The sequence below is a fragment of the Seriola dumerili genome, unplaced genomic scaffold (genome assembly GCF_002260705.1).
Source record: "Seriola dumerili isolate Sdu_G_001 unplaced genomic scaffold, Sdu_1.0 BDQW01000155.1, whole genome shotgun sequence".
NCBI lineage: Eukaryota > Metazoa > Chordata > Actinopteri > Carangiformes > Carangidae > Seriola > Seriola dumerili.
This window is the reverse complement of record NW_019174410.1, coordinates 2,174,532-2,200,526: the sequence shown is the minus strand read 5'-3', so window position 1 is coordinate 2,200,526 and position 25,995 is coordinate 2,174,532. Positions and strand designations below refer to the sequence as shown.

The 25,995-nt window shown below is 41.0% G+C and overlaps 1 protein-coding gene across 1 annotated transcript in view; it reads left to right on the top strand.

The window, feature by feature from the left end:
• Window positions 1-1,285: 1,285 nt before the first annotated feature.
• slc9a7 (solute carrier family 9 member A7) overlaps window positions 1,286-25,995 on the top strand; it is a 28,875-nt gene continuing 4,165 nt past the window's right edge. The window contains exons 1-15 of the mRNA XM_022751474.1: window positions 1,286-1,867; window positions 4,249-4,451; window positions 4,535-4,612; window positions 7,167-7,243; window positions 7,833-7,945; window positions 8,048-8,153; window positions 9,976-10,117; window positions 10,242-10,347; window positions 11,003-11,091; window positions 11,898-12,011; window positions 12,340-12,451; window positions 12,548-12,701; window positions 20,354-20,417; window positions 21,426-21,508; window positions 23,587-23,692. Coding sequence (XP_022607195.1) covers window positions 1,588-1,867; window positions 4,249-4,451; window positions 4,535-4,612; window positions 7,167-7,243; window positions 7,833-7,945; window positions 8,048-8,153; window positions 9,976-10,117; window positions 10,242-10,347; window positions 11,003-11,091; window positions 11,898-12,011; window positions 12,340-12,451; window positions 12,548-12,701; window positions 20,354-20,417; window positions 21,426-21,508; window positions 23,587-23,692 — 1,827 coding nt within the window. The 5' untranslated portion in view covers window positions 1,286-1,587. The remainder of the gene's footprint in view (window positions 1,868-4,248; window positions 4,452-4,534; window positions 4,613-7,166; window positions 7,244-7,832; window positions 7,946-8,047; window positions 8,154-9,975; window positions 10,118-10,241; window positions 10,348-11,002; window positions 11,092-11,897; window positions 12,012-12,339; window positions 12,452-12,547; window positions 12,702-20,353; window positions 20,418-21,425; window positions 21,509-23,586; window positions 23,693-25,995) is intronic.

Sequence of the window (25,995 nt, the reverse complement as noted above, 5' to 3'; positions counted from 1 at the left end):
AAGTTTTAGGCAGGTGTGAAAAAATGCTGTAAACTAAGAATGCTTTCAAAAATGGAAGTTTTAGTAGTTTATTTTCATCAATTAACAAAATGCAGTGAATGAACAGAAGAGAAATCTAAATCAAATAAATATTTGGTGTGACCGCCCTTTGCCTTCAAAACAGCATCGATTCTTCTAGGTACACTTGCACACGGTTTTTGAAGGAACTCGGCTGGTAGGTTGTTCCAAACATCTTGGAGAACTAACCACAGATCTTCTGTGGATGTAGGCTTCCTCACATCCCTCTGTCTCTTCATGTAATCCCAGACAGACTCCATGATGTTGAGATCAGGGCTCTGTGGGGGCCGTAACATCACTTCCAGGACTACTTCTTCTTCTTCACGCTGAAGATAGTTCTTAATGACATTGGCTGTATGTTTGGGGTCGTTGTCCTGCTGCAGAATAAATTTGGGGCCAATCATACGCCTGCCTGATGGTATTGCATGATGCATAAGTATCTGCCTGTATTTCTCAGCATTGAGGACACCGTTAACCCTGACCAAATCTCCAACTCCATTTGCAGAAATGCAGCCCCAAACTTGCAAGGAACCTCCACCATGCTTCACTGTTGCCTTCAGACACTCATTATTGTACCGCTCTCAAACAAACTGCCTTCTGCTACAGCCAAATATTTCAAATTTTTGACTCATCAGTCCAGAGCACCTGCTGTCATTTTTCCGCACCCCAGTGCTTATGTTTTCATGCATAGTTGAGTCACTTGGCCTCGTTTCCATGTCGGCGGTATGGCCTTTTGGCTGCAACTCTTCCATGAAGACCACTTCTGGCCAGACTTCTCCGGACAGTAGATGGGTGTACCTGGGTCCCGCTGGTTTCTGCCAGTTCCGATCTGATGGCACTGCTGGACATCTTTCAAAGGGAAATAAGCTTAATGTGTTTTTCATCTGCTGCACCAAGTTTCCTCGGCCAACCACCACCAATGTAATATATATAATATAAATAATATATAAAATATAATTTATATGATAAAAGTAGTTATTAGTGCAGCTTTAAGGTTTTAGGTGGCATAGAAATGGCCTCCCCTTTCTCAAGCCCCCCCTCTTACTGTGCCCCTCTGGTATAAACCCACCTCTCACCCCACTACTCTCACTCCCAAGGCCGCATGATCCACAGCGGATATCTCCTCCTCCTTTTCTCTCTAAAGCCTGAGTTTTAACGTCCAAGCACAGACCACGTGAATTTCCTGTTTTGACGAGGGGGTAAGCACTGAATTGCACAATCATCAAAATCCCAGGACAATGACTCAGTAGCTTGAAATCGGTCGACTTCGGTTGCTGCCTGGGCGACAGCGTGATTTGGTCTCCTCCACAGGGCAGCGCAGTCTCACTGTGCAGCGGCTCCTCGCCTCTCGACAGGCGCAGTGTACCTTTAAAAGGTTGAACTCGCCGGTCTACGGTCTGAAAGCACCGGATTGCTTCCCTGCTCGGCTCAGCTGTGTATACCTTCCAGCAGTGACATGGCATAGAGTCTCTGTGCTGACAGCAGCAGCAGCAGCAGCAGCAGCAGCAGCAGCATCCCGCACCCTGCGCCATGGACGCTCTCAGACAGCCGAGGCGGAGAGGAGCCTGCGCGGCGCTGGACACGATGATGTCCGTGTGGATTTTACTGAGCGCGGTGTCAGGGCTGAAGGCGGAGGACGACGGAATGGAAGAACTTGCCACCGAGAAGGAGGCTGAGGAAAGTCACCGACAGGACAGCGTTAATTTGCTGACATTCATTTTACTGCTGACCTTAACCATCCTCACCATCTGGCTCTTCAAGCACAGACGGGTCCGTTTCCTTCACGAAACCGGGCTGGCAATGATTTACGGTGAGGCTTTTAGAGGTTATATGATGAAGGCACAAACACACGCACACACACACACGCACGCACACACACACCGTCTCCTTCACAACTACCACCACCACCACCTTCCCGCAGGCTTAGCATGATTCAGTCTCTCTGGTGGTTGTGCCGCGGCTGCACAGGGGCGATGAGCAGAAAAACCCGGAGACAGTGAGATGATTTCAGTCTGAACAAATGCACCGAGGCGCCTCCGCATTTCCACCAGCTCACATTGCTCCTAATTGGCTGGGCCGGTGCTAATTTCTAGAAGGTGCTTTGGGCTGTTCAACCTTGCCTACTCTCCACCAGGCTGCTGCATGTGCAGCTTTATCTCTGACTGACTGGGAGTCAGCGCCCTGACATATGGGAAGGCACTTATGCAGTGTCTGTGGTATCAATTAGATTACAATGATCTTAATGTATTTTATATTGTTTTATCTCCTATGACACCACTGTAATATGAAATATATATATATATATAATGGTGGTTATAGGCTACTTGTAGAAGACCCTCCAGGAATACCTTGTGCAGTAAAACATTTTAAATTTGATAAATCTGTCAATCTTTCAAAGTTCATAACAGAGTAATGGGGAAAAGAGTGGGTAGGAAACAGGGAACAATACATGTAATGCATGTGTTGTGTGTTCTCATCCTCCATATTAAATAGCAGTGCAGAGTGCAGTCAGTACAAGACTATCTCACCAATATAATCATCATTCATCTTTAAAAAAAAAAAAGGGGAGATTATACCTTTGGTCTTTGCTTGTTACAGGCTATAAAATGAAAGCTCAGTAGTCTGGAGGCTTGTCCTCAGCTGGGGTCTGGATGTATTTCTGTGCCAGTGAGTTCATTATATTAATTTCTACAGGGACAAGCATGGGATGTTCAGTGAACAGATTTATGCAGCATGTAAAGTCTACTGTAAACTGGAGCGCTTCACTGTGAAATCAACAGAGATCGGTCCCGTTTCCCTGCAGATAAATTTGCAGAGAAAACTCTTAAATCAACAAACCAAAGTCTGTGTTTATCATCTGAATTCACGATCAAACGACACGATCAGGCAGAAGCCACTGTCACAGCGTGTGCCAGGCCACGCTGAGCTAAACCACTTCAGAACTAATGCCTCAGAACAACATGCAGAATCACATCCGTACAGTGTTTTCCTTCACAGTTTATCAGAGCGATCCCAGCCAGTCACTTATTAACCAAAGATCTCACATGAAAAACACAGACTTTGATTTGTTTTGTTTTTTTATTAAGCTGGGGGTTTTTTTCTCTTTATTTCACTTCCATTTTTCAGCGTCACAAATATGGACCATGAGCTCAAGCGGGGAGTCACGACCTGGCAGGAGGTCAAAAACAAGAAACTGTATGTGCACATAGAGAACGTGTTTCACACATATCTGTAGGACAGGTTGGATTATTAAGGTCTCCGTCTTATAACTTTAAGGATATTATTGTGTTGGGTTCAGTTTGATGTCATGAAGTTTAAACCTGCTCTGTGTTAGATCAGACTGTTTGTATTTGTTGGGCTGTCACCAATATCAAAGTGCTGCGCAGTGGAAGCCTTGTCATGATACTGATTATCTGCGTAAAGAGAAAACCTTATTTTTGTCAAATCAGTGATGTACAATCACACTGATACAAGTCTGTGGTATCATTTTCAAAAATCTTTTCCATGTCTTATCAGATACTAATTTTCCTGTTATGGTACTTTCCTGGTCCAAAAGTATAAAAGTCCCCACTATGGCTGGAAAGAACCTTAAATTTGTGACCACTGTAATTATTTGAGGATGTTGTTGCCTGTTGCAAAACTGTCACTATCTGGTGCCTGTCTATATATGTGTGTGTGTGTGTGTGTGTGTGTGTGTGTGTGTGTGTGTGTGTGTGTGTGTGTGTGTGTGTGTGTGTGGTTAAGGCCAGAGGCAGAGTGTGATGTCTGTGGTTACCCCTCTGGCAGGAGGAATCAGTGAGTGTAGTGTCGGCAGCTTTGCTTCGCCACGTCTCCTGCAGATAACTGCTGTCTGATCAGAGGATTTATGTTCTCTAACTGCCCGGCCTCATTCATTTCTTCCTGGGTTTTGCTCTCCCCACAAGCTTCTGCTCACCGGCTCCCCATTTTTCTTTCTTTGCCCCGCTGCTCTCTGTGTGTCACCTGCCTGATCCTGAGGGCTTGTAGAGCGGCGGCACCTGGAAAATGATCTTGTGCTGAGTAATTCACGTGTTCAGCTCGGTGACATTTAGGTTAGGGTAATTGTAGATCCTCCGCATTAGCTGGTTAATTAAAAAAAAAGGTTATACCCATGAAAGAGTGGCTATATTTTTTATCATACTCTCATCATCTCTCTTCTTCTGTTGTTCTCAGGTTTGCTGGTGGGTGTGATCCTGCGATACGGCATCCCTGCCACCAGCTACCACAACAAGACCCCCCCGAGCTGCTCGCTGAAGGAAGGACCTGCTAGCACCCTGCTGCTTAATGTCAGCGGCAAGTTCTTTGAGTACACCCTCAAAGGGGAGATCAACTCCCGAGAGATTCACAACGTGGAGCAGAATGATATGCTGCGCAAGGTAACGGAGAAAAACATCAGTAGTTTAACTCCGCCTGTTTCAAATTCACCCTAATAATGCTTTCTCTTTATTGTCCCTCCCAGGTGACCTTTGACCCTGAAGTATTTTTCAACATATTGCTGCCTCCTATCATCTTCCACGCCGGCTACAGTCTGAAGAAGGTGAGATGTGGCGCGTGAAGCTCAGGATGTGTGATTACATGGAAGCTGATTTTTTAAACGATTGCACCGTAACATGAGCATGTGAGATAATGTTGTTGCATGGCCCAAGTGAACGTTATCTGCTGCCACAAACTGCTGTCTCATTGGACAATATGCTCGGCTAAGAAAAGCACCCATTGGCCCCGGCTGTGAGAGCTGACGGTGTGCGCTGAACATAAGTGGCCCTTTGGAGGGGAAGTCCAGAGCAGATGTCTTTCATTTCCTTTTCTGGAGTTTGTGCGAGTGAAGAACAAACGGCTGACGCTGACAATGCTTCCAGTTTCTGCTCCCGATTGTTGTACTGCAGCAGATTTGTTGTATTTTAGGGAGATCCTCTGCTGCTTTTCATTATTAATCCATAACCACACAGTGTGAGAGATTCAAGTAGAGCAGGTGGCACTTTTTATGCATGACAATTATGGGTAGGCCATTCCCTGTTTAGGTGCTTTAGTGTGCCGACCTTGAAATAATGGAGAGGCATATGTGTTTAAACAGGTGGTGACATCTGATCCATGTTCTCATTGTGAGTGTTACTCAGACTCCAGTCGGACAGTGATGGATGATGTATCGAGGAGAAGTCAGATGAATGAGAGGAAATGGCCTTGTGGAGCCACTTCAGGATAAGCCATGGTGGGTTATCCTGAAGTGGCGACTCGACTGAAAAAAATTAGCAGCTATTTGACGTGTTGCTATGAGAATTTGTAGAAAACATTCACACTCCTCATGGAAGATAAACCCTACTGTCTTTAATGATCCTTTGCTTTCCACCACCAAGTCAAAGCTTCATTTCTTTTCTTTTTTTTACACGACATTCCACATCAGCCTTGTGTTTCCCGCTAATTAGCAATGGTTAGCTAGCATGCTAACTTCACACAGACGGTGAACATGGTCGACATTATACCCGCTAAACATCGCTGCGTGTTAGCATGCCGACGTTAGCATTTAGCTTGAAGGAGTAGAACCTCACAGAGCTGCTAAGCTGTGCCCCAAACTACATATGAGTACACACTACACACTGTCACTGTCTTATGGGTTTGTGTACAAACATCTTATAACCACGAACATTTTATTACAGCAGACAGTGATGCAATACGTGCCACCATCAAGCTGAGTCTCGTTAGATGCAAGTTCGATTTCACAAGAAAGCAAAATGGCTTTTTTTTTTTTTTTCAATCAACCAACACCCACAATTTATTTTTATTTTTTCATAGCCGTGTGAAGATCCTCCATTTCCTTCCTGTATGTGCTCTGAGGAAGAGCTGAATGAACTGTAGTCAGTATGAAAACTGACGGGTTATACTCAGTTGGATCAATATAAACTACAGTATGTACTAAAAACCTGCTGAGAAATAGGATGTAACGTGGATTTGGGATAAAGATTTAGTCTTGTTAATATAAATTATTAGTTTCATTATAGATTTATACTTTTAATTTAATTTTAATTTTAATTTAACAAATTTTATATTAGTCCATAACATAATATAGTTTAGTTTGTCCAACCAACAGTCCCGAATCCAAAAGTGTTCAATTTACAATGATATAAGCAAATCCTAATATTTTAGATGGAACCAGTACGTGTTTGGTATTTTTGCTTGATATAATTGGTCCATTATCAAAACTGTTGCTTAATCTTCTGTCAGTAAATGAATTAACCAATCCACTACTGATCAGTTATATCAATATTAATGTCACTGTTAGATTGATTCTGTTCCAATGGTTAGCACAGATTTTCTAAAAGTAAAAGACACCCTAACTGGGTTGTTTAAAAACTCTTTATGGTTTTTTAGCTCTTGTCTTGACAGGTTTTTTATTTATGTTCTTGTGAAGTTGGGATTCACAGTGGAATTTGCTGAACAAGCCTCAGGAAATAGGAAGCTGGAGGTCATGTCAGCCTTAAAATTACACCACTTTTTGAATCATCTGTTGCAACTAGAGTTCATTTTGATGAAAACATTTTCACAGCTGTAGAAAGAAACACAGACAGATGCCGTTCAGTTAATCTTGTGCTTTAGATCATTGCAACAAAACACACAGAAGAGTAACGGATATGCAAATGTCAGTATAATTAGCTGTGTGTCGTTTAACTGAGCTGCCACAGACGATCTGTCGTGTGTTTCTTCACCAGAATCATTACAGTATTTTTCTTCCATTCTTTTATGTTTTCTTCAACAAAAATCACTCCTGACAGTCACTGAGGAAAAGGCACATTTTACTACAGAAATCCGAATCAGCATTTTAGTTTGAGACTGCAGAGGGAGTCGGCGGTGATCTGGAAGACGCCTCTGTGTTGTGCTGCTTGTTTGTTTTATAACCAGTCAAACAGCTGAATTTGTGTTTGTGTTTCTGGTCCTGTTTGACAGAGAGTTACTCGCCCACCCGTGGCTGTTACTGACCTCCGGCCTGTTTCAGACATTTGCTTTGTAAAAGTAAACTAAAATGTGGTCAGTTTGAGAATGTGTGTAGTTTCTGACAATGACACAGCTATGCTAACTTTGTACAATTTTTCCTCTTCCAGAGACACTTCTTCAGGAACCTGGGCTCCATCATAACATATGCCTTCCTGGGCACTGCTATCTCATGTTTCGTTATTGGGTAAGTGTCCACTTCCTGTTTATGAAATGTCAGTTTAAAATCTGATCAATCACAACCCCGCTCAGGGTTGGATAAAGGTTACATCATGTTTTGCAGATAACTGAAAAGGAAATACATCTAAAGACAAACAAAGCAAAACACAACAAAAACAAACAGGTTGGAAGCCAGGCGGAAAGAGAGAGAGAGTGAGGAAATAAGATATACAGGTCATGTCAAGTTCTTAGTTCTCTTCTACAGATGAAACATAGAAACATCCACAAAATCAACACAAATTAAAACAAAAAGCAAAAAGTGATTTAATAAGAGGTGTATTTACATGCAGATATTCAACGACTATTATGCACAAAAGAACCAAAAATAACACACATTCATATATTATTGATTGGCAGAAATGTATTTTAATCATAAATCCTTATTAGTTGTGCTTTGGAAAATGATGACTCATAATTCTGGGTAACACACCGACACTCCAGCACAAACTTTCAGCGAGACACAAAACTGATCTTAACAATTTATGGTCACAATGACACATTTTTCACAATTTACAGTCCTGAATTCAATATCAAACCCCCTCTGTTCTGCTCTCCAGGAATCTGATGTACGGTGTGGTCAAACTGATGCAAGTGGTCGGACAGCTGACTGACAAGTTCTACTACACTGACTGCCTTTTCTTTGGTGCCATCATCTCTGCCACAGACCCAGGTGAGGTGATCGCTCTCAGTCACTTTAGAGAATTAGAGAATGAAACGGAAGATGTCTGTGTATATGAAATTTGCCTTTTTAAATCTGTATTTCTGCGTGTAGTGACGGTGTTGGCCATCTTCAATGAGCTCCATGCAGACGGGGATCTCTACGCTCTGCTGTTTGGAGAAAGCGTTATGAATGACGCAGTTGCCATTGTGCTTTCCTCGTAAGTCACATTTTTTTTGCCTCATCAAATCTCATCACCTTCCCGCCTGCTACACCAGAGAGAGAGAGAGAGAGAGAGAGAGAGACACAGCTCTCTGCCTCCCTCTACTGGAGGTTTCCAACCTTCTCCCACTGCAGATTTCTTTATCACAGGGATTTTATTCCATTTTGGTAGATATTAAAATAAATGAACAGAGATTATTTTTTAAAATTAGATGTGTCCATAAATATAAGGAGGCAGAGTGCTAATTATACAATGATAATCAGGGGGGGTCAACTTTTTCTCTAGGCCGAAAGGGAACCCACTACAGTGCAGGTCTCAGTGAACTATTTCCCCCTGAAATGTAGGAGTGGAAGTGTAAAGTAGCATGAAATTGAAATACTCCAGTAAAGTACAAGTGCCTCAAAATTATACTTAACTACAGTACTGACAGTAAATGTACTTCATTGCTCTCCACCACTGCTCATACAATTATTTAGCCTTCGGCACACATTTTTAATATTGTTCAAGACCTTCATAAATGGTTTGTTGCAAGTCAGATGGTTTGGATCCATGCATCCTGTTCCTACGCAACTGCCTCACAAAATAGATGTGCAAAGTTTTCCCCTTGGAATAATATTGTTGAATTACCCAACCAGGTAAAACTATTGAATTCCTGCGTGAAAATAGAAGGGGTGCCTATAAAAAATAAAAAAAAACTAATATGAAAAAGCTAAAAGACTAACTAAACCACCACAGACACAGAAATTATTAACTACAATTAACTATTAAAATAAAATAATAAACTATCAATTGACTACTCCTGCATTGTTTCACTGCTCATGACTGATCTATTTGCTAACATTAGATCATATACGACATTTTATATTGGTAACGAAATGACAAGCTAACGCTAGTAACGAAAGGGCGTGCCTCCAGCTAGCTAACATTAGTTAAATGACATTTCCTGACCTGCACAGTTTGTCTACACGGTACCTCAGGTGTTCGCTGAAGTATCGAGGCTTCTCCCTTTCATCCTCTTCTGACGCCCGAACATCATTTAATTCAAACGTAATTTCTGGAACTATATTCATCTTTGCTGTGCAACGGCCGACGATAACGACCGCTAATATAGCGCTAATTAACGGTTACACCTGTAAATCGGAGTAATAGATGTAGTTAAAAGTCCCAGTGCTGTTATACTCTATATCAGCAAATAACATGTCTTGGTCGGAACTAACTTGTATCATTTACATTGGTAACGAAATGACAAGCTAACACTAGAAATGAAAGGGCGTGCTATCAGCTAGCAAAAATTTGTTAGCTAAACTAACTTAATGTAAAGGTTAGAAACTAGCTTACATTAGTTAGCTAAACTGTAACTTAATGTAAAGCTTAGAAACTAGCTTACATTAGTTAGCTAAACTGTAATTTAAGGCTAAAGTTAGAAACTAGCTTACATTAGTTAGCTAAACAGTAACTTAGGGTAAAGGTTAGAAACTAGTTCAAATTAGTTAGCTAAACTGTAACTTAATGTAAAGCTTAGAAACTAGTTTACATTAGTTAGCTAAACTGTAATGTAAGGCTAAAGTTAGAAACTAGCTAACATTAGCCTTCATCTGTAAATACTAACTAATTCATCTACTTCAGAAACTCTGACGATAAGAAAGTAAACGACAGGTAAGAAGGATATATAAGGTCAGACCCTCCACAATCCCACCCCATAATTCGAACCCTTCAGGAGACAAATCAATTCAAAACATCATTTGAATATTGGTACATTTATGATATTTATTAACATATAACTATTAATAACTGCCACAACATGTTTTCTGTGTTTCAGGTCTATTGTGGCTTACCAGCCCAGTGGAGCAAACACGCACATGTTCGATGCTTCAGCCTTTTTCAAGTCAGTGGGGGTTTTTCTGGGTATTTTCAGTGGTTCCTTTGTAATGGGCGCAGCCACAGGAGTCGTCACTGCTCTCATATCCTTCTTTGATGCATGCTTTGAAATGAAATTAGAAAATATATAAAGTCTAATTTCCCAAATGGATTTGTTTCTTGGAGCAGCGCCTGTGTTATAGTGTTTTTCTTTAACTTCACCTCCACGTCACCAAGTTCACCAAGCTGCACTGCTTCCCGCTGCTGGAGACGGCCCTCTTCTTCCTCATGTCCTGGAGCACCTTTCTGCTGGCCGAGGCCTGCGGGTTCACAGGTAATCGCATCGGGGCACGGCTGTGAGGGAAGTGGTTGCAGTTTGGGAAGTAAGCACCAGACGTTTTTGTGCAGGGCGCTAGAAAAAAAAAATCCAGAACAACGAAACCAGTGTTAGCTGTCTTACCATATAGAAAAAAATGCCAAGTTATAACAGATTTAGAAGATCGAAAGCTGTGACCTTTAGCGTCTTCTAGTTCTTTGTCAATGTGTGGACCTTGTTTTTCAACATGATGGAACATTAAAAAGGAAATGGATTATCAAAAGACCCTTTAGTCATTACATGTTAAAACAAAAAGTACAGTTTTTTCCAGATAGCTAAAAAGTCAGTCAGTCAGTGATTGTGCTGAATGACATAATTATGGGCAGTTTAAACTAAGTGACGGTAAACCGTTCACAGAGAACTGAGTCTGTTTATACAAATGAAATGTGACAGGGACTTAAATACAGATTATGTAGCAGATGTGCAGAAATGAAATTAAAAGATAATATATGACATAGTGGCAAAGCATTGAGCGGACTGGAAATTATCACTGGAGTGGGTGAATTGTGCCACTGCGTATCATAATTATCCCGACTACCCGTGCAATGTAATCTGTCTGATGGAGTCATTGTATTAACCCCTCGTCAATATATATGTGTGTGTTGTTCTGCAGGCGTGGTGGCCGTGCTGTTCTGTGGTATCACGCAGGCTCACTACACCTACAACAACCTCTCTGAAGAGTCCACAAAGCGCACCAAGCAGGTAGCATCTGACCGCTCCCTGCACATGTAGACACCCCCCCCCCCCCCCCCCCCCATTTATATTTGGCGGTTGTGAACCCCCTGATAGTATGAAGCGGGTGCTCGGCCCCAGTGCCAGATGGCTCCATGATCAGCTTGCTGTGACCTTAATCGGGGCTGTCTGAGGACATCCCTCCTGACACGACTGTTTAGTTTCCCAGAGGGGGTTCAGTCTTGAGGACAGGGTACAGATTAGCATGTAGGCAACGCGCAGTGTGACAGTTGAATCAGTGCTCAGAGTATCCTGGTTTTTCACTGTCAAAGAAAGCTATGCATGCACAGTTCACTGCGAGGTTAAAGTACTCCACTTAGATTAAGACAAAAAAAAAAAAAAAGAAGAAGAAAAAAAGGTCGTTTCAATTCTTTTTCTCCTTCTTAATGGTCTGGTTTGCGTGGTCATTTGTCTCCATATGAGTGTGCTTGACCTTGTGTCTTGTGCCTCCCGCTCGGAGCCACAGAGATGCAGTGAGCTCTGTAATCATCATGGCAGCCAGAGAGTCTGCCGCTCTGTCAGCCTGGGAGAGAAAAGAGAAAACAACTCCCAAGGCTTTTCTGGATTCTGAGGGAATAGATGAGGCGCTTAGCTCAGAGAACCAGGCCTTTTTTTTTTTTTTAAGCAGTGCAGTGTGAGAACATTTCTGTGAAATTCCCTTTGTAAGCCCAAAACTTTAGAGGCATCTTCTTGTGTTTTTTTTTAAATTTTTATTCTTGCTGTGTATTCGTACATGTCTAAATTGAAACCTGATGAGTATTAAATGTTCCTTGCAGCTCTTTGAGGTCCTTCACTTCCTCGCTGAGAATTTCATCTTCTCCTACATGGGCTTGGCTCTGTTCACCTTCCAGAATCACATTTTCAGCCCCATTTTCATCATTGGAGCTTTTGTATCCTTTTGCTGTACAACGATCAGACATTTCTGCTTCCAGTTCAGACTATCGGGTATCATCCACAGCTGCAGCAGCAGGCCATAGTTGATTGGAGAGTTATGTGATGTCCCTGTAGACAGGCCATACTTGATCCCAGATGGATGTAGCTCTTAAGTCAAAGTCGAGGTCCTCTGTGGTGAATTTTTGGGCTGTTTCCCTCCCAAAAACAACATCACGTCATTGTAGGAATAGATTTTTCATCTATTACATGGGTCAGGACATCCTGTTCCCTGAGTCTTGCGAGCATTAAATTGTTCAGTGAAAAATTTCTTGACCTGCCTGTCAGATTGCCATATTCATCGGAAGAGCTTTCAACATTTACCCACTCTCCTTCCTCCTCAACCTCGGTCGAAGGCACAAGATCAAGGGAAACTTCCAGCACATGATGATGTTTGCAGGTACGAAAAAAGCCCCATCGACTTTTGTTTCTTTCTCTGTAAATGTTATCAGATAATTATTGTTATTATTTTTTTTTTGGACGTGACCCTCTGCAGGTTTACGAGGCGCCATGGCGTTCGCCTTGGCCATCCGGGATACGGCCACCTACGCCCGGCAGATGATGTTCACCACCACGTTGCTCATCGTCTTCTTCACTGTCTGGGTGTTTGGTGGTGGGACCACGCCGATGCTCTCCTGGCTACACATCAGGTAACGTCACATTTTTGTGCATTTGGATAAAAGTCTTGACAACTAAAACTTTTATGAAAGAAGAGATCCAAAAATCTTCCAACACATACCCACAGTTTTTCCTCCCTAGAGTTATTCCTCAGGTGTTATTTCTGTTATTCAGAGTTATTTCTCAGGTGGTAAAAATTGTGATAATTGACGAAGAAATAACTTAAATCTTAGTTTTTTGTTTTTTGCATTTCTTTGCAAAATAAACCATAATAAGTATTTTTCTTTTCATCAAGTGAGATCAAATGTATGAGTAAATTAAAACAGCTAACATTACAGAGGTGGAGGCTAACTGGTGCTAACCTCAGCTAGCATTAGTTGAAGCTCAAATTGAATTGAATTATTATTGGATATTATTATATTTTATTGATTACTTCCATACACCATAATGAGCCGGTATCTAAATCCAACCATAAGGGACAGGAAAAGAAAAACAGCTAAACTCCTGCTAAAGCTAATGCTAACTAGCTTAGTGTGAGTGGAATAGCAGTAATCAGCATCTCAGCTTTTGATGGAATCTGTACTTTTTATTTTGGTTAAACTATTTTTAAATCACACATTTCAATGTGTTAAACTGTAAATAAATGTATTATATTGACTTCAGTGTAGATATTGATAGTAGAAGGACCGACAGACACCTAGCAAAACAGACATAAATAATAAAAAATCAAAATAAGGTTTATCTTCTTTCATAAAAAAATAATTTCTGGGATTAACTGATCTGCATAAAAAGCTTTTCTCTCACTGAGTTTGCCATCTGCTCTGAAAATGTTAAAAAACTTTTTTTTCTCAGTATTACTGCTTTTGTAATTACTGCTCTCTGTGCTCTCTGCGTTTTGCTCTGTGTTTTCTACCAGCTTTTTACTAAGCTTTACTATTTTCTCCTTCAACACGTAATTCCTCAGCAGTTGACGTTATTTAATTCATCCTATATGTGGCGGGACTGTCCAGGAGATGGGGCTAGAGTTCTCCACTGCTGCTGACGTTCCATCTCCCAGGTCTTTAAATCAGAGCTTTTCATTAACTGGGATTTAAGCTGCATCTTTGACGAAATCCCTGCATTTTCTAAGATAGGAAGTAGAATAGTTTCTCTAAGATTTTAACACTTGAACTGTTAAAATCAGCCGTGATACTGAATCCAGTAATATCAGCTGTTTATCACCAGGCTGCGACGGTGTAGGCGGTTCCCACTTGAGATGTTACCGGCGACAGGACCGGTGATGCTTCAGAGCTTTTGCTTGTGTCGCTATCTGTCTGTTTGGAGCCCAGCCTCACTTATTTTTGTCTGACCATGATGCACTGGGAGCTCCTATTTGTCACGATAAAGCGGATTATGGGTTGGCGATGTGTGTGTGTGTGAGTGTGTGTGTGTGAGAGTGCGTGTGACAGAGTGAACAGGCTCTGTTTAATATGGGTAATGCCTCCTCGGACCGAGCAGGAAACTATTGTGTTCGGTGGAGGTTTAGAGCGCTGCCAAAATCTCCCCATGAACTCATCGCCATGGTTACCGAGACATGTGGTACACGGCAGCCGGATATCAGTTGCGCTCCTCTGTGATCCTGGTATTGTCCCCTGTATACGTGCATGTATTTACACATTTCTACTCTTCATCGGAAACACTTTCAAATCCCTGAGGAGTAGTAGGACATCATATTGCAGAGGAGAAGTTTTATTCTATTCTGTTATTGAATAATATTCAGCATATACATTTTATCTGAACACTGAGGATTGAATTTTCTAGATGTCGTTTACAATTTTTGAGACACAATCCACAGCAGCCCCTGGTGAGGCAGCGGCGTGATGAACGCTGGGATAGCAGACGTCTGGTGTGACAGGAGACGCTGCTGCTTCCTGTTATTGGGTTTTGATGGATGGTCTGTATCAGGCTGGCATGCAGCTCGTCACCGATCCACAGACACTGAGGGAGAGAGACATCCTGTGTGCTCACGTCTGGTCAGGGAAGAGCTCCTAATCTCTCAACTTCAATGTGGAAAATTTCTCATAATATTATAAACACAGAGGAAATATTGCTTTATAAGTTTAGGTTAGATTGTGATAGAGCTTTGTCATATTGACTAGTAGAAGAAACTTCTCTCAAGTTCTCTAGCACAGTGGTTTCCACATGTTTCACATCAAGGACCCTAAACTGACACAAATCAGACCACAGAACCCATCTGATAAGATCTTTGCTTTTATATGTTTTATTACAGAGAGTGTTTAAACCCATGACTAAAATAAATTCTAAAATTATATTGAAAATAAATAATTCCTCTTTTTGCTGGGAACCCCCAAGAACCTTTTTGGTTTGAGAACCACTGCTCTAGCAAACTTACATTTTTCTACAATGCTTATAGATGTTATTATATGTGAAATGGTTGAAATACTGAAAGAAGCTGAAGTGGCATCAGTTGGTGTGAAAGTTAAAATAGAAAGAAATTGAAAGAAGTTCGAAAGTGCTGAAACAAGTAGGAGTACTTCCTGAAGGAGGGGGCTGAGCTCAGCTATGTGGCCCGAACCTTTCTGTTGCTGAAGCTATGAATGCAGCTGGTGTGGGTGTAACATTAGCTATGGTTGTCTTTGCGCTTGCAGTATTTGCATTGGCCAAGACGGTGCGCTGGAAATAGATGCTTTCTGCAGTATTTGAATCTGGTACTTGTGTCAGATACAGACGGATGTGTCACGAGTGCAGCGGTGCAGGAATCTCTTCATAACAATGCTCAGCCACGCAAGTCAATTCACATTAGCATGTAACCTATAGGTAAATTATTACACACTAAAAACACAGCCTTGCTAATCACATATACTATAGCAAAATCACAACAACAGCAATGCCCATAGCCTCTGCTTGTTATCGTACTTTTGTAATGGACTTTAGTCACTGACTAACTTACCATTAATACCAATTAATCTACGGGGACTAATGCTAGCTAACATTAACCAATGTTGCCGTAGTAACACCGCCACATTAGCAGGGTTTTAATTACAGATAAAAGATAAAATACATTTATCATTCAGCTGACATGACTGTTGGTGTCGAATTAAGTTGTTTTTCAGGGGCTGACCTGCACCTGCCCCCACAGGCAGATCCACCCACTCCCCCTGGGCCCTGCTGAAAACACTCTGTAGGATCAGTCACAATACAATGAGTGAGAGAAGTTTGAAAAGCCGTTTTAAATGGATGTGCTGGAAGTTGTTGAAATACTGACAGAAGTTGAAGTGGCAGTGAAAATACAGGTGCCAGAAGAAGTGGTAATTGCAGGTAGAATGGAAGCGCTGAAAGGAGGTGAAACGCGTCGGCGAATGTCGTCGCTATGATCATTTCTGAATGGCGTCATGATTTCTCTCGACTACTTTGAATACTATCATTTATAGAGAAGTTTAGTCGTGTGCGTTTATGAGGCTGGTGACCTTTTGTTTTAATGAGAGGAATCCAGAAGTGTCAAAGGAGCTCTGTGTTCAAGGCCGGAATTTAGAAAGTGTGTGTGTGTGTGTGTGTGTGTGTGTGTGTGTGTGTGTGTGTGTGTGTGTGTGTGTGTGTGTCTTAGGGCAGACAGCCTATTTGAGATGTATAAATACTTGGTAACACAGATGCACCAGTGATGATTGAATGCTACTGACGTGACCTTTAATTTTATTCACCGACTGCTTTATATAGAAAATCCCACCTCATCGAACAAGACATGAAGTTTGTTTTGAACTCTTATTGACATGAAGAGTTCTTATTTTATCCATTTTTTTTTTATGTTTGGCTGAACATCTGCTGATCCTCCGTCCAAGTCCAGGGATTAGTGCATGTTCCCAAAACAGAGGCTCATACTTGACCAAGACTGTTGCCAATTACTGTTTTTAAAACGTTGAGTGGTCACTGTTAAACTCTCATTTATGTTCAGTCCTCCATTCAACTAACACTGACTGCAACACACCTTTTTAATCCTCAAATGATTGATGATGTGCTTTTATCTAACGTGTAATTTTTAACACACAATCAAATTTGATGTTTGATTTTGACCGTCACAATAAAGGCACAAAATGTCGAAAAAAAATAACTTTGAATAAGTAAATAAAAGTTCAGGCATTTGTGTTGCACCGGGAGAGTTCCACATACTCTTATACATGAACAAGTACTAATACTCTAACTTTAATGTGCTTGATACTGAGTGTATGTGTTTGTCATGTGACAGCGTTGGGGACAGCGAAGCATTGCAGGAACAGCGATGCCAACGTGGAAAGTGGGAGTACTTCAGGTGCTGTATCTGAACGTGTTCAAACTCTGTGACTGTGAATGGTGTTGGGAAAGCGTGCGGTTGCTTCAGATGGGAATCTTCCTTTTCACTGTTTACTTCTGTTTTTCTGGTGAAGGGGAACATAATGACGTTCTGTGGAAAAAGACAGAAACTCTCAAATACACCATTAATTATATATTTTTCAGTGACTTTGGTTGATTGTTGTGAAGTAAAAGCACCTTGACGGAGTGTGTCACAGCTGTGGTGGAGGTGCTGCTCCTCGAGGAGTTACTGTAGCATGATGAAGTTCTTTATTCAAGGCTTTTTCTCTGGATGACGTGAAAACCTCAGCTGTTTTTTTCTGTTGTGTCTCAGTCGACAGTTTTTCTTTCTTTTTTTTTTGGTGTGAAGAACAAACTCGGTCACTGTGTCCCCCAGAAGCAGCTCAACAAACAAAGTGTAAACTGATCTCAAGTATGTGCAACAGAGGAAGGCGATAAGCAGAGAGAGAGAGAGAGAGAGAGAGAGAGAGAGAGAGAGAGAGAGAGAGAGAGAGAGGCCTGTGTCGCAGTGGTTCCTCTATGTTCAGGATTGCGTGTGTTCCCTAAAAGACAGAAACCCTGCTGAAGAAATCGCTTGTGAGGAATATTTGATGGTTTTAAGGAGAGGAGAAGATGTTTTCAGGATTAGGATTAAAGGTTAGTGGGTAAACTGAGGTCAGTGGAGTGTTCTCTTATGCAAGTATGTGTGTATATGAACACGTGTGGCCGGCCTATACTGTCTCTCATCAGAGGAAATATGTTCAAGGCTGGGCTTCTCCCTTCGTGGCCCCCCCACCCCCCCCACCCCCAGTACTTGTGTTTTATAATCTCAGGTCCATTCCCCGCAGATCCTTCCTGATGCAGTGCCTGGCAGGCCTCATACCTCTTTGTTTTTGCAGGTCCTCTGACCTCTGTGCAAACTCCACCTCCTTGAAGATCACACTCTCAGCGTGTGTGTGTGAGAAGACATTTTGGCCGGATCCTCACAACTTCAAAGGGCTGTTTGAGGATTAAGACTTGGGTTTTTATGGCTCGGGTTAGAATCAGGTTGGGCGTTTATTTGTGATGGTTACATTTAGGGTAAGGGGCTAGAGAATGCATTATGTCCACGACAACAAGTGTGTGTGTGTGTGTATGTGTATGTGTGTGTGTTTAAGAGAGATATTTGTGGCCTTCTCCTTTTCATGCTGCTGGAAAAAAAATGCTGTTACTGAATTACTCAGAAGGGATATTCGCCCCGTATGACAGTTATGGAAAAGTCTAAAGATAACTACACACATCAGTTAAACCCCCTACTGTGCAGTGTCAGTTGTAGTATCGGATGTAACCATGAAAGGCTGCTACGTTGGCGTCCGTCCACGAGGATTATACTCGACTGCTCTACAGCTTATGTGAATTAAAAGTGCCCCTTTTAAAATCTGCTTGTGTTGGGTTTAATCCCTCTCTGTTGGTAAGAGACTCCACGGGTAAATTATTTATGTCCAGCCACGAAGACCGGAAATATGCGCCGTAGTAACTTTGAAGGAAGAGTTTGAAATGAGGGAACATGCTCTTGTTTTCAAGCGAGTAGTTAGATTAGAAGATTTATGTCTTTCTCATGTTACATATGGTGAAATGCTAACGTCAGCATCTGGTTAGCTTATCTTTAGCACATAGACTGGGAATAGAGGGAGACAGCTAGGAAGTGACAGCACCCAGCCAAGAAATAATCTGATGAATAACCCACACAATTCCACAAAATGTCGTCTTTACACTTTTGGTTTTTGTACAGATTTAAAAAAATATATGTTAATTAGTGAGTCGTTAGTTGCAGTTCTGATAGGCCGATTCTTTTTACCTTCAGACAGACGCAGGCCAGTTCCAGTTGATATGCTAAACTAAGCTAAGCTAACCAGCCACGACTGTAGCTTCATATTTATCGGACAAATATAAGAGTGGTATTGATCTTCTCATCTAACTATTGGCAAGAAAGTGACAAAAGCTATGGCTCAGGCACGACTGTTTCCTCTGTTGCCAGTGTCTTTCTTTTTTTTTTTTTTTTAAGCACCTAGCGACAAATCTAGCACTTTTTGGACAAAGCTTATAGCTGCTTTCCAAAGACTCACCGGTTGTTGTTCCGTTTGTCTGACAACAGAAACAGAAAAACATGTAAACGAGAAGAGCTTTATGAGAAATTTGACTGTATTAAAAGACTGCACGTTAACACAGAGAGCAGGAGAGAAGCACGTAGTTAAAGGGCTGAGTGATGTCATGAATATGCTAATTTGCGTATTACGACATCTAGCGACAATTAGCGACTTTTCAAGCAGCTTTAGTTACTTTCCATTGAAAGTAGTTGGCAGCAGTGACTGTACCATGTATCCATGGGTAAAAACAATTTAACTCCAAGAACCATGGATAGTTTTGAAACAGTATTAGTGTTATTTCTTTATTTATTACTGCTGGGTTATTTTCCCAAGCTGAAATACGGTTTAGATGTGATGTTAAAATCTACTTTTTTAATGATTAAATGTCTGTATTTATTACTGATTGTTAATAATATGTGTATCCTTTGCAGTTTTGAAAGCTGTATGTTATTTTCTACATGCAACAATAAATTTGTGACAGTATTAAGTTAAAAATAAACCGTCACCGTGGGTTTCTCTGGTGATCAGATGGTTTTTTTTTTTATCCACATGCACAGGGTAAAGTTAACCCAGTACTGCATCAATACTACAGTGTATTGACCCACAATGGGTCAATTTTAAAAATGCAGCATGTATGTGATGCAAAGCACAGACACACATGACTAGTTCAATCACATGATAGTTTTTCTGTTTAGTCCTTGCACACTGAACCGTCTCTGTCTTGGGGTCAGGGGTGACTTGATGTTGAATTTTTGTATTGATAAAAATGTAGTTTGCTCACAAGGTCTGGTTTTGTGTTATTTTCAAATCTTTCCCTCATTACTTACATTATAAAAGTGTGTAATATCTTGTTGCTTTTCTCTCTCTGTACTGGGTTGAAAGCTAATTCAGAAGCATTTTTCAGCCACTGATGTATTGGTTTTCAAAGCCACTTCCGACACATGGCAGAGCCACAATCAGGCCACAACTGCATCTTTAGCTGCACCTTGAAAAAGAAAAAAAAACCTCTTTGATTTTTCACTTCGACTGCTCCGTGTCAAAACGAACAGTCTACAAAATCATGACAAAATACAAACAACTGCACCAACAACGAAGAAGGGAATCTACTGGCTGAGAAATACTGCTGATTCTCCTCGTGTGTCAGTGTGTGCAACAGTTTGGTTGCTGCAGAGTTAAACAGCATATTTAGTTGTTTATATATTTTTTTTTTTTACTACTTACTTCCTGTGTTGTAGGGTTGGTGTGGATCCAGATCAGGACCTGCAGCCCTGTGGAGACAGCTTCCAGGTCTTACAGGGGGTGAGTATCCCACTCTGATTATTTTTACCGTCAGTGCTGCTCTCGCTGCTCAAAGCGTTCTGCTTCCTCAGTTTTATGTTGATGTGCAGCACAGTCTGACTGCTCAGGAGGAAATGGGGGTGAATTTCAGCTCCATTAGTTTTGGTGTCCAACGTTCTTTCACTTACTGTGACTTTTCTTTTCTTTTTTTTTCATGATTAATCTTTCAAACTGCATCCCACTGTCCCGTGTAATTTAATATTAGCAGACCAATGTGAGCCTGGGATTACGGCTGTGAAGTGGGAGGCAGGATGTGATGGTAGTAACTACACTGATCCGATTGTCATGGACTTATATTATTTAAGCGTTTCAACTACTTCTCAGTCTTGTGGGGAGCGTCACTCTGAGTCCTTTACTTGTGGATAACCTAGTTTGCTTTATTTGATTGTTGATGATGATTTTTTCAGTCAATGTTTGAAATGTACTAAAAGGCCAGAACAATTAAATCAGAATTATGAGAGATTTTGGCAATTTTATGTCATAAGTAGAATGTTTTTTAAGGTTTGATAATCTGACTTGTCGTTAATTGTACAGAACACAGACAGCACAGCAACTTTCTCATTAGCAAGAATATAACCAAACATGCACATTACTTACAGTCTAAATGCATTCACATGTAATACCTAATTGTATAACAAGGTGCAAGATGTAAAACAGTAATACAGTTACCCCATTATATACTTGACGTCTTTCATACGCACCTACCTCATGTTACTGTGTCATATGGTTTCAACTTTCAACTAAATTTAATTACTTTATTTAAAATGAACAAATCAGTCTTCTAACTAAAGTTTAAGAACCAAATTTCCTCGATGGGAATCAACAGGATCATTTTAGCCTGATAACATCGTGTTAGCTTGGTTTAGCTAAGCCGCATTTGAAGAACTGGATCTTCTCATGGATATGTGTGTGTTTGTGCAGCAAATCTAGAGGATTAAATTATGATTGTTTTCTCTTGTGTTTCTCCAGGATGGCCCTCAGGCTGAAGGACAGAGTAAAACCAAACAGGAGAGCGCGTGGCTCTTCAGACTGTGGTACACCTTTGATCACAAGTATCCTTTCTGTGCCCTGCTTTACAGAAACAAAGAAAGCTTGTGTTTCATTTGCTTTTAGGCCACAGCTGTTTGAACTAGCACCGCTCTTTGTGGTAACAACAGGTCCAATATACAGTCAGGATAACTGTCTTTGGTGCACTGCATAAGTCATCAAAGTCGCAATCACAATTGATGTCATTATTAGATCATCCTTATGGGATCAGATTAACCTACATGAATCCATAAATGGTTTTTTCAGTCCCTGCTCAGTCTGGCTATAAAACAGACTTCAGTAAATGTGTTTAGCAGCTCATCCTCCCATTTCCTCCCTCCTTTCCTCCCTGCTGAACAGTTGCCTCCCCAGGTGGCTGATTGTGTGGCTGCTTTTAACCGGAGCAGCTGTGTTTTACAGGGGAGACTTTCTCCCTGGCGACACGTGCACGCTGAAGTGAGCAGGGTGGATTTCTCATGTTCCAGCACTGCGGATGCTCAGATTAACACACATGACTCAGAGCTTTGGTGAGCGGAGTTCAGTGACCTTACATGTTTCTGGGCAGCGCACTGTGCATCTGACAGCTAGGTTTGATTTCTGTTTGGACGTACACGTTGTGACAGGGAGCAGACTGCCTCCTCCCAAAGGGACTTGTGCCCTGACCAGTTGAACATGGCCCTGGGTTTTCCCAGAGTGCAATATAGTCTGTCTAATTACAAACAAGAGGCATAGGAGCCTGCTGGTTCACTCTGCTGCTCTGCTGCCAAGCATCACAAAATTACTTTACCCTCAGCTGCTCACAGAATCCTGTGCAGATTTAAACTCCAAATATATCCTGCTGGTGAACATCCCCCACATTATTAAGCCATAATTCATCACTTGCAATGTGTTTTTGTCTGGTTGCTGCAGGAAGAGAAGGGAAATTGTAGAAAATGACTGGCTTCAATGTCTATTTTTGTTAACGTGTATACAGCTAGTATAAACTGTTTTTATATTGGAATTAACTTGTGTAAACTGTTTGATCATGTATTTAGCTACAGCTGTCTAATGAGTATCCTTTGTTAATAAGCCATGACAAATAAATAATCTATCAGTGCTTTATAGATCAGCCATTAACAGGAACTACTTGTGAGTTACCAGATTGACGAAACTCCTCCTTCTGCATGACACCTGTTTTATTAAATCAGCCCTTACTGTCTGGAAAATGGCTGCAGGACGTTTAGATCAGTCCATTTATAAACAGCTTATTAACATTTACAACTGCACACCTGTTAGATTACTGTAAGCACCCCTTGACATTTATAATTGCAGGTGACTGACTAACTTTTGCTTGTGGCTTATTTAGAAAGTGAGAATCATAATTAAGCCATCAAGTAATAAATGTTAGCAAGCCATTAATGAAGGATAAAGGCTCTAATGAGTTAATAAACCATAACCATTCTGCAGTTATAGACGTTATGCCCGGCTCATTTAAGAGCATAACCAAGAAGAGAGGGTCACACAGCGACCATGTAAAGAAACCAAATTTATTAAGGATAAGCCAAGTTAACCTAAGCAGACTAACCAAAAAAAGCCAACTTAAATTACATGTACAGAAACTGAGGCCTTAACCAACACTATGGCACTAAGGCATCAGCCCTCCAGGAGGGCTGAGAGAGAGAGATGCCATTGAATTTCCCAGGTAAAATCCGCCAGGTTATCAGGAAGTACCTGAAAAACACACAGGAAACAGGAACAGGCCAAAACAAAACAAGGGCCGTCACATAGATTAATAAAAATCATTAATAAAGGATCACAGGTTCCTCCCTTTCTCTCAACTGCATTTGTAAATCCTAATAAATCATTAATAAAGGGTGGTTATAGTAACTATCAAATCTGCACCTGTGTCATGTTGGAGGAGAAGTTTTCACAACCTGGAAACCCAAACGTTGTTCTTGTTAAATACTCTATCAAGCATTAGTAAATTACAGTTTAAAGATGTTTTATAAAAGGTTTCTTATGAGGAAGTAGTACAGATACGGAATATTAACTCCATTAAACCAGCCTTTGCTCAGTGTGTATAATGTTTGAGCTCTGCAGGTCATCCTCCTTAATAACTATCCAGTTACCTGAAGCCCATTCTGACACATAGCGGTCCGCCTCTCACCTCCACTCTGCCCAGCTACTGTGGGCCGCTGGCGAGCTGTCTGACCAGCCCCCAGGCGTACGAGGTCAGTGTCCACACGCACTTCCAGAACAGTAGATGTGCAGCAAACAAACAGTGACACTCCCATGTGACCAGTGGTCTGTGAGAAACCCATGTCCACACTGCAGAAAGTGTGGAAAGTCTATTCACTGCATGTTGTTGTAAAGAGTAGTTGAGGGGAAAAGGAATTGGAAAGACATATTTGCTTTCTTGATAAGAGTCAGATGAGAAACCTGATGAAATTTAGGTTATTCAGTTAGCTTAGTTTACCACAAAGTAAACAGCTAGCCTGGCTCTGTCCAAAGCTAAAAACACTTGTCTATCATAACCTATAAATCACTCTAATTAACATCTTATTTATTGTTTGTTTAATTCCTACAAAGTTGTAAAGGTGTTTTTTTTTCTTTTTACCTTTGGACAGAGCCAGGCTAGTTGTTCTCCCCTAAGCTAAGCTAAGCTAACCAACCGCCAACTGGAGCTTCATGCTAAATATGTGTCAAATAATTATTTTTGAGTATTTTTCTTTATCAAAATGCCTCTCGTTTGTCTTCCTGTAAAATATTTTGATGACTCATCTTGAACTCGGGGGCAGTTGTATAAATAAATCGAACAAAACTTGGGGATTTGGGGTGACTAGCTAAGCTAAGACAAAACATCACTTCAGTGTTAGCTAGTAGTTAGCTAGCAGAGCAAAGTCGTAGAGGTGTGTGCAGTTTTCTCCTGGCAAAAACTTTAGTCACATTCTTTGGAAATGTTAACAAAGTCTAATTTATTCTTATTAATAATTAAGAATAACATATTAGTCCAGACATACTTGGAAAGTACAGTGGGGTCCAAAAGTCAGAGACCACTTTCCCATGTTTTGGTGCTAAGGTTAAAAAAAAAGCTTAATTTGAGATATTTTTGCCAGTGAACAAAAAGTGGTAGTTTTTCTTTCCCTTCTTATATTCAAACCTGAGGCTGGAGCCTCAGGGAAGGCTCTCTGTGAATACTGAAGGTTTCTCTCAGGAGGATTGTGATATTGTCAAAATATTCTCAACGCCTGCCAGTAAACACACAAAGCACTGAGGCCTTCAGTGAGGAAGAAAATGGACGGTCAAGAAGCCTTTTTGCATTCAGAGCGCAGCACAAAAGGCCCTTCTCCGCCCCACCTCCGTGATGATCACTGTTCTGTAAGACACTGTGCTCTGATATTTAAAACACAGGAGCACCCATTGAGGGGACGGTCACACTTGGATTCACTCTGTCAGATTCTCCTTTTCATTTCATGTGAAATACTTTCACGTAGAGGCTTTTTGCTATTAAACTCTCCTTTCACAATAACCCACAGAGCCTTTTACACCGGGGTTACTAACTCTAAATTTCCTTACCACAAACTAGAGTGATTGTCTCTCATTTAAATTTAATTCTCTGTGAGCTCCGTCTTAAGATCTACAGCCGTAAATGTTTTCCTCTGCTGCTGTGTTGCTGTTGGTTTTGCCGGCGTAGTGCTGCCTGCCAGAGGAGCCATGAATTTAGATGGTAGTTCATATTATCAAGGCTGTCCAGTGCTCTCTGTCTCCAAGTGCCTGGTTCCTCTTTGGTTATGGATATTATGAAATGATTTCATTGACCTCAAATTGTAAAACATGCTAAAATGTGGCTGTGGTTTATAATTCCCAGGATGGTTTTGAAAAGATAGTGCTACAGAATTCATTTTGAAGGATACGGCTGGACATATTCTATATTTTTGTCTTACTGTTAACGCATCCAAAGAAAAAAAAAACAACAACAACAATGTGTTAGTCCATCCCTCAAGACTTTCTCACTTCCTCTGGTGTGACAGTGGCACTCAGCTCCGAGAGCACTGGTTCCTACTAAAGACATAAAGCTTCACTCACGGTGTGGCACATTAATGTTTTTAGTAGGTTTTGAACGACAGTGGAGCTCAGTGACAGAGGAATGAGCTCTATCAGTAAATATTTAGGATCAATTCATTGTGATTTTTGTCTTTTCATGGAATTTGACAATGAAAAAAAATAGAATATACGGTAATACTACAATACCACTTATACTTTAAATTTCTTCTAAAAGCTTATTTCATACATGTTGTCCCCCTTTGTCTTTATTTTATTTGTATTATTTTTCGTTGGCATCTTGATAATTATTTAAAATAAATGTATTCATTTTACCTTATTCTTATATAAGAGTTTTTTTTTTTACTATTTTAATTAGCAAGTAGCCACGTCCTTTTTAACAACATAAAATGCCTGATGGATTCGTAAGTTAATTGTTGGAGATGGCGGGTTATGGGGGTTATGTAATTTTTTTTTCAGATCCCTTGATCTG